Genomic DNA, 8,740 nt, shown 5'->3' with positions numbered 1-8,740 from the left:
TGGTATTCCACCTTTTGGCAAGTTTGTTGTTCCCTATCATCCAGAATGAATGAAGCAACCAATCAAGAGTGCAATTAGGAACATACTGAGGTGTAGCACAAAGAAGTGACCTGATCAGGAGACACCAGAAGAGGTTCAATGAGGTTTCCTTGCCATACATCTCAACTGTACAACCAAAGGTCAATGTGCAGGCCTGCCTGTCAAAAAAAAAAACAATCACAAGTCGATTTTGTGACCATATACCGACTGTCTCCATGTCTGTTGCCTTGAGTGTGAAAACTGCGAAGACCTACTACATGATATGGGCAACAGATGTCAGCCAACAGTTTCACAAGTAGGTTGAGGAGGTTTGGGTGCATGAGCACCAGCTCACAGAAATGGGCAACAGATGTAGGCCAACTGTTTCAACAAGCTGAGAAATCATGAACACTTACTCTGTGATATGGGTGACAGATGTCAGCCAACGAAGGCTCAGCAAAACAGGCGACAGATGTCAGCCAACGGTTTCATGAGCAGGTCAAAGAGGTTTGGGTGCATGAGCGCCAGCTCACAGAAATGGGCAACAGATGTAGGCCAACTGTTTCAACGAGCTGAGAAATTGTGAACACTTACTCCACAATATGGGTGACAGATGTCGGCCAACGGTATCACAAGTAAGGTTCAGTGAAATGGGCAACAGATGTCAGCCAGCAGTTTCAATGATCCTGCAGAGTTAGTATTAGAAGCTGCCAAGATTTGAACATGCATGACATACTGTGGTCGGTTATGTTGTGTGGACCTGTTTTCACAACAAGGCAGAATGCCAAGAAAACCACGTCCAGTATTGTGCCACGAGTGCAAATCATTCGTGCTGCTCACACCACCCCCATCCGACACGCATCCATGCAGTCCACCTCAAAGGCTTCAACACTGAGTTCATTGACATCTGTTCCACCCTCTCAGGGACAGTCCTCTCTGGCTGAGGAGTGGTGTAACCAGGTATGTACTATAGGTCCATCCTCCTATCACTGCTAACACGATAAGTAGTATTGCTACCTTTGCCACAATGGAGCTAAATACTTATTCAAGTGCTATTCCTGCCCTTGCATCATGTGTGACCCCTGCTTAGGATTAGTGCAGTGGCTCACAGACAAGGCCCGTGCCAAGGACATAGACTTCCAGTGTCCCGGTTGCCATGAACTCGAAGAGGGTGGTGCAAAGTGCAAAGAGCTACATCCGTACTTTGTGAGTTATTCATCAGTTCACAATCTGAATAGAGCTGACATGAGTCCAAGCCATTCACATGCACAGTACTCGGGAAGAGAATTCCCATGTTGGATAAGCCAGTCATCATCTCAGGGATTTGTGAAAGGGCATCTAAGTCTCAAGTGTGTGCCATGTCCACCCTTATTCTTGAGCTCGTCTGCACAGGAGTGGAAATTCAAGGTTCGTTGCCATTGCTCCTCAACACGACCATCGAGGAATATCACACAAGCAACTCCTTTCTGTATCAAAAAATAATCTTCAATTTTGGTATGGATCAAAAGTTTAGTCAGTGGAGTATGAGGATCAAAAAACTGGGTGAAAAGTTGGGTGCATACGCCTTCAAGCACAAGATCATATTTGTTACTGTTCATAGTGAAGTCACCCACAGGTGACCTGTTTGCATGGAAGGGCGAGAGTGGTGAGGATGTTGCAATGGAGGTTGGCGAGGTATGTGACTGACATGAGGAGGTTACTCTCTCTCATCCAGTCTCAGTTCATGAAATGCCTGTTCACTTCTCCCCTGAAAAACATGGTCTACATGGTTCTACACTGTTTATGTTGACTTGTGGCCCATGTGGTTTCCTTTGAACAATCATTAGTGGCATTGAAGCAATCTATCGTGCAGTCAGTTATTAATGATTGATCTATAAAGAACCTTACTAACTGTTGCCAAGACTCCGGCCAGAGTATATGGTCGCATTCACTGCCAAGGATTTCCTCAATGCGGTCATCAAAATTTTCATTGTGTCATATGGTGTTGAAGTCTTGATTGAAGGACATGCTCTGGAGAATGTTATCCATGACCTACTTCAACATCTCACTCAAACTTCAGGATGCACACTGATGTGATGCTCTTTCATCTTTCAGGCCTAGGATTGCCAAGGGCGCCATGGTTACTTAGCCCTGCCCCACTCACTGCCACCCCTCTCCTCACCATATACAGGTACTCATGGTACCACAGCCATCGGTGCCCATGGGGCACATCTCTATCCATGGGGTGCCTGAAATGTGGTGCCATCCATCCATGGGCATGATCAAAGCTGGACCCTCATCCACCAAGTGGTTATCACCTGAAGACTCGAGTGTCCACATGCCGCAAGTGTGCCTTTGAAGTGCATACTCAGCCTCTACCAGTTGAATACAAAGTGCTCCATGGTGACCCTACATCTGGGTGGCTCAAATACACCATTTGCGCTGCAGTGCCACTGTGATTTCGTGCATTTGTCTGTCATTTATACACTTGATACTTCCAAAGTAATGTAATACCGCATCTGCATGCAATCTCACTTTATTGGTTTGACAACTTGGTGTGAGTAAACAAGGTGACAATGTCGTGTATTAAATATCAGTGCTGGTAAACTTCGAATACTGAAAGTCAGTGCCTAAATGTGGTACTGAAAATCAGTGCCAACAAACTTGGGGCACTGGTTTTCAGTGTTGCAAAATATGTGGTACCGGGAATCAGTGCCAGCAACTGAAATTTAGTGCTCCAAAAAATGCACACTGAAAATCAGTCCCATGAAGACGACACTGAAAAGAAGTGCCCACTAGATCAGTGCCAGTGGTACTGATTTTGCTCAAATCAGTACCACTGGCACTGATATTCAGTGTGTTTACTTCCCACAGTGTTAGCTCCTAGCTAGCAATGCATGCGCCTGGCTACCAACAGCAGTCGATGCAAAACAAAGGCCAGATGTGGGAGCGTATGTATAACATTAAATATGTCACATCTCAGACAAATGAGAGAGCCCACTATGGAAAGGATGCAGTGAAAAATTGCAAACAAGGTGGTGGTGGTGGTTGTCATGGTCGGTGGACTCCAATAGGATTTTACAGAGCAAAGACTGGTCGACTGAATGCACAGCAGCGGACTGCCATTGGAGATAAGAATAGATAGTCATGTTCATTGCAGTCACGTGTTCTTAGGTAAGTTTTAGCATCCCATCTTTATCTTCCCTCCCAAATTACTTCTTAAAGGGTGGATGTTTACTGCTAACCAGTGAGCCTGCGATCTTGGATGCAGTCAACAGGGCCTTCGTAGTGATCACGTGAACATTATGTAATCTAAGATGTGCTCAGACTTAGATTACTTCCCCCTGTCTCTTGCCTCTCTCTCTTCCACCTCCATCATCTCTTGTCCTAGCACTCATCATTCTCGCACATATACACTTCAGTTCTTTGCTCTACACCATGTCTGCCCCCCCTGCTGGTGTTTCCTTCACCCCTGCAGTCCCAGTCAGTCTTGGCATACAGTCTGCCCCTGCTGCTCCCACAACTGCTCCAGCAGCTGCAACTATACCAATTCCTCCTACCCCTGCCAACCCTACCATTTCAGTCTCCTCTTCTACTGCTGTGACTGCTAATACCACTCAGCCCCCACCTTCCTCAGTGGTTATGCCTGCTGGCAACCCCAGTAACCCCTCCCAGCAGATTTTGGCTGCATATATGCTGCTACCCCCCTCAGACCAGCTTGTGCTGGACTCCTTGCTCAAGAACCATCACAACTCCCCAACCTCAACCCACTGGTCCAAGGTTCAACATGCTCTTCCTTTTGACCTTTCAGACAATGCTCCCATCTTTTCTCTGGATGGCATGTATCGTCCTATCTCCAAGCTCATCAACAATCTTGCTGATGCTGGCTTCTAAGTTCTATTAACTCTTTTTTCTTATGAATGCTCTACACAAATTACAAAATCAACCTCTTGCCTGTCAAAACAGTCAAGGTTCACCAGAATGGTCAGAACATTCATATTCTGGACATTACTTAATTTCCTCCTGAAGAAGAAATAGCTCCCTTTGGACTGGCATTCAGCCTGGGAGTGTTATATTGATTGGATCCAGTATGTGAGAAGGTCTTATTGCAAAATGCATGTGGTCCTGCCACTTCTGCTTTCTTGTGTGAATTCATAAATTTCACTAAGCATTTCCCTGCCATCCTACAGTTTGAACATGGATGTATGCTCTGCTGCAGCATCTGACCCTGACTTCTTCCTCACCACAGAGGAATACAAGAATAAATATCTTCACACACAGGTCAGTGTTCTTCAAGCTCCTCCCTCTTCCACTGTCTCTGCAGACAAGTCCTCTTGTGGGCACCTGTTTTTCACCTTATGATCACAAAGTTCACAATGACTTGCCTGATGATTCCTTTCAGAATGGTCAGCACAACTCTCCCACCTGTGTCATTTGTCTCAGATCAGGCCACAAGTATTCATCCTGCAATGAAGAGACTATGCAGAAAGGCCAACAGACAGGTTGCAAAATCCTGGGATGGAAAGCTTGTCTGTCACAACAACAACTCCCCACTTTGCTTCTTCTTCCAGCTTGCCAAAAAGCCCTGTCATGACAACCATCCCAACCAACACCTCTGTGCTGCCTGTGGTTCCCAAGACCATGGTGCCTCCAATCACAAGTCTGCCTGATTCCCCACCTTCCAGACCCTTCCTCTGACCTACCAACATCTTTCCCCCTTGTCATGTTTTCTCAGGCTGCTCACATATTCTTTCTTCTTGCTATGACTTGGACCTGGACTTTTCTCACATCATCATGTCTTATTCTGCACTCGCATTCAACTCCTTTCTCCATGCATGTAAATTATATGATCAATATCTGGACTTGCCTTTCAAACTCACTCATGGTTTCCCCATCAGTGATCTGCCCCCCCCTATGTGCTCTTACACTCCATCCAACCATCTCAACATCTCCAAGTTTCATGATGGTATATGCAGCTACATCAACAAGGAACTTTCTCTCAGCCATTTCTCCAGCCCCTTCTCATCTGCAGAACTTTTCCATAAAATTGGTCCCTTCAGATCTTCACCCTTTCAGATCATTGTCAAACTTGATATTGAGGGTTCTCCTCCCAAGATTCATGTCTGTTGTAATCTCTCCCACAAAGGCACTTTGGAATGTTTGGTTAATGATCACATTGATTCTGATGAGTTCCCCACTAGATGGGGTTCAGCCAAACTTACCACCTCTGTGGTTAGTTCAATTCTTCTTTTCTCCCTCATCTTTCTTCAGAGCTCTTCAGCATGGATGCTCTTCACCTGATGGACTTACCCATCTAGGGTTTTTCTTGATGGCTTGAAGGCACATTCCTTCTCTGACACTCTTCTTTCTGGGCTGCCTCTAATGACATATCTGTCATTTGCCCCCACTTTCCCACCTTTTTCTCTTATTCATGAGTCATCTTTCTCATCCTTTCTCTTCAGATCACTCATGCCCCTCCTGGCACCCAAGCCACTTACTGTGGTATCCCTATACTCCCCAATCATAAACACTTTCTAGTTGTCATGTTCAAAGATCAATTCTTTTTAGATCATGTCCTTCCTTTTGGACTATCCTCCACTTCTGGCCTCCAAGGTGAAGTTGCAGATGCTGTCATTGATATCTGGGATGCTCATGGCATGGGCCCTTCTCTCAAATGGGTTGACAACTTTAACCTTTTTCATTCTCCTTCCCCCTTCAGCCCATATCTAGGCATCTGCGACAGTGAAGTTTATCATTATGATTACAACCTTGAACATGCCAAGTCCATCATTGCTCCTTTGGGTGTTCCTTGGCATAAAGAAAAAGGCCAACCCTTTGGCGATATGGTTGAGTATCTCAGATTTCTCTGGAACATTCCTCATAAGTCAGTCACCCTTCTGGAGTTGAAGCATCTTAAATATGTCTCCTGCCTCTCTGCCTTCCTTTCCACTTGCAACTCTTGCATTTTCAAGTGTGACACAGAGAAAATAGCAGGAACACTAAATCACATCTCTTTTGTATTCCCTCACACCTGATCTTTCATCTCCCCCTTGTACCACTGGATTTCTGAATTCCCCTGACAAATTTAAGCCCTGCTTCATCTGTCCTTCAGTCATCTCCTGACCTCTCCTGGTGGCTTAGCCTTCTCAGCTTGCCTCACCCCCCACACTCCATTTCTTCTCATCCTTCTCCATTAGATCTGCAGATCTGGGTCGAATGCATCTACAGATTTTGGAATTGGTATTGTCTTCGACAATGCATGGGCAGCTTGGCCCTTGGCTTCGAATTGGCAAGACTCTCATCAGGACATTAGCTGGCTCGAGGCTGTTGCCATCAAGATCACTATTCAGCTGGTAGTCAGCTGCAGTTTCTCTCACTCAGACATTCTGATTCACAGCAACAATCAAGGGGCAATCACAGCCTTCGAGAAAGGTCATTGCCACAATTATATGACTAACCTGACCATCCATCACTCAGCCCTTTTGTCCCATGAGGCACACCTTCACTTCCTCTTCTCTTATGTCCCATCTGCCAATAACTTGGTGGATCCGATTTCCTGCAGTGTCTTTCCCTCTATTTCTAGTCATCTCCCTGACCCTCCCTCTCTCCACCGCTCCATTGCCCCTTTCTTTCGACATGGTCCTCCCCTCTCCTCTTGAAGAGTTTCTTTCTGATGTCAATATCAAGGCCACCGCTGCTGCCTTTTACACTAATGCCAACTCACTCTCTCATTGCATGGTTGCTTCCTCTTTAAGCACCAACCATTCTAAAATCCCCTGATGACCTCACCCAGGTGCCTCCATTCAGCCTTCCCCTTGGAATCCCCACATTGTTGCCAGTGATCATCTCATTTGCTGGTCTTCTCCCCATGGCGCTGATTTCCTCTCCTCTCTCGAGTCTCTTTCCCCAGCAGTCTGTCTTTTGCCTCTTCCAAGTCATGCTCCAATCCTTAGACCATAGCACCTGCTCCAACTACAGAGCAGGTCTTCTCCATTTTACTCAATTTTGTGACTTACTCACTCTCCCCAAGGAATCCCACATGCCAGCCTCACCCAAGCTCATTTCCCTCTTCTCTGCACATCATGCCGGGCATGCCTCAGAAAAGACTCTTAATAACTGGCTTGCCAGCCTCCATTTTTGGCATATTGTTAATGGCACCCCCTGGTACAGAGATGACATGCTTCACCATGTTCGCAGGGGCTTCACTAAACTTGTCCCCCCATCTTCCAAACATGACCAATACCCCCCTGTTACCATTGAAGCTCTCTGCATTCTTCATGATCATTTGGATTTGGCCAACACCTTTGATGTGGCTGTCTGGGCTCTTGCCTTGGTAGTGTTCTGGTCTTGCTGTCACCTTGGCAAACTTCTCATCTCCTCCCAGAATGTTTTTGACCCATCTAAACATGTCTCTTGGCAAATTCTCCCTCTTTCCATTTCTTCTTTAGACAATGGTACACACCACTCTACCTTCCATATTCCCTGGTCTAAGACCTCTCTCTCTCTTAGCACTGACATTTCTGTCACTTCTCACAATCACTGCACTTGTCCCCTTTTAGCTTTATTGAACCATTGCACAGGCAGTCTTGGCATTCCATCCAATGCCCCCCTCTTTGCATTTCATACATCTTCCAGTTGGTCTCCCATGACCCACCCCTGGTTCCTCAATTGCTGCAATCAGATCTGGGTCTCTGCCAGCTTCCCTGACATGCCTGGCCATGCTTTTCGCATTGGGAGAGCTACAGAACTCTTACTTCAGGGAGTTCCTCCTGATGTGGTCACTACTCAAGGAAGATGGAAATTGCAGGCCTTTTTAGATTACTGGCATTAAATCAATAGCATCCTTCCCTTATTTATTTCTTTGTCCACCAATTCTGCTCGTCATATCAACCTCTGTACAGTCACCTCCTGTTCTTAGTCTTAGTACTTTTATGCCACATGTGTTCTCCCAGAATCTTATTCTGTTTGCCTCCAGTCTTAGCTCCAGTGTGTGGGGTGTCTTGAGGCCACTTCTGTTGTGAGCTTAGCTCTCTGATGGTCGGTCCTGTGGCCTCTTCTCCTCTCTTCCACTCGCCCGCTTTTGCACGCTCAGAAGGCTGCACCGCTTGTTTCCGCGCACTCTCTCATTTTTGATCCCTCTTTCGACTGAGTCACGTGACCCCTTCTCCCCTCAATCTCTCAGCTTCATAGTCACGCGACTCCCCTTTGTGCGTGCGCTGTCTCGGCATCTCGGCATCTCGGAACGCTCGCTCGATTCCGGAGCCCAGCGTCCGGCGGCCTTCCCCCCACACACTAGATTGCATGCTCTTTTGCGATCTACGCTTCTCCAGTCACTTTGTTATATTCACTTTCTCATTCACTTGGCTCATATATTCATCTATTCACTCTGTTCGTTCACCTAGCTACGAAGGCCTCACACAATGAGCTGAGCTCGAGGCAAGCAGTAGAATAATCTGTGCATCCGTATGGGTCCTACCTCCTGTTAGCCGACGTTCCGGCGATCGAAACAGAGGGGTGAAGGGCTGTCTCCGTGGAGATCCATCCATTCCATCGTGTGTAAGGTATAAAATGCGTGCCGAGGGAAGTTAGGCGTCGAGCCATGCCTTTCGGAGCTAAAGAAACGGTGTTTCTTCGACTGCTTGCGGGCCACCGACAGATCCGTATTTCGTGCGAGGTTTGTAGGTGAGATTCGAGTTTGGGGATGTAAATCAGACTCGGGCGTTGAAGTTACGTGCGGTACGTT

General features: G+C 46.6%; 2 protein-coding genes across 2 annotated transcripts; both read left to right on the top strand.

Moving 5' to 3' along the window:
• Positions 1-254: 254 nt before the first annotated feature.
• On the top strand, positions 255-2,456 carry F5J12DRAFT_783778 (uncharacterized protein; the record flags this gene model as incomplete). The annotated part of the gene is made up of 12 exons (XM_051742909.1): positions 255-314; positions 454-568; positions 632-653; positions 795-978; positions 1,120-1,224; positions 1,291-1,425; positions 1,527-1,633; positions 1,654-1,692; positions 1,920-2,090; positions 2,113-2,137; positions 2,189-2,344; positions 2,370-2,456. The coding sequence occupies 12 exons, from the start codon at positions 255-257 to the stop codon at positions 2,454-2,456; spliced, it is 1,206 nt and encodes a 401-aa protein (XP_051598736.1).
• A 979-nt stretch (positions 2,457-3,435) lies between these two features.
• F5J12DRAFT_947422 (uncharacterized protein) lies at positions 3,436-3,891 on the top strand (the record flags this gene model as incomplete). Its single annotated transcript, XM_051749759.1, has 1 exon — positions 3,436-3,891. One exon carries the CDS (start codon positions 3,436-3,438, stop codon positions 3,889-3,891), a length of 456 nt encoding a protein of 151 aa, XP_051598735.1.
• Between the last annotated feature and the right edge of the window lie 4,849 nt (positions 3,892-8,740).

Source organism: Pisolithus orientalis (assembly GCF_024613125.1).
Source record: "Pisolithus orientalis strain OTSU chromosome Unknown F5J12scaffold_20, whole genome shotgun sequence".
NCBI classification, from domain to species: Eukaryota; Fungi; Basidiomycota; class Agaricomycetes; order Boletales; family Pisolithaceae; genus Pisolithus; species Pisolithus orientalis.
Note: the sequence above shows the minus strand (reverse complement) of the source record. Positions and strands in the feature narration are given on the sequence as shown.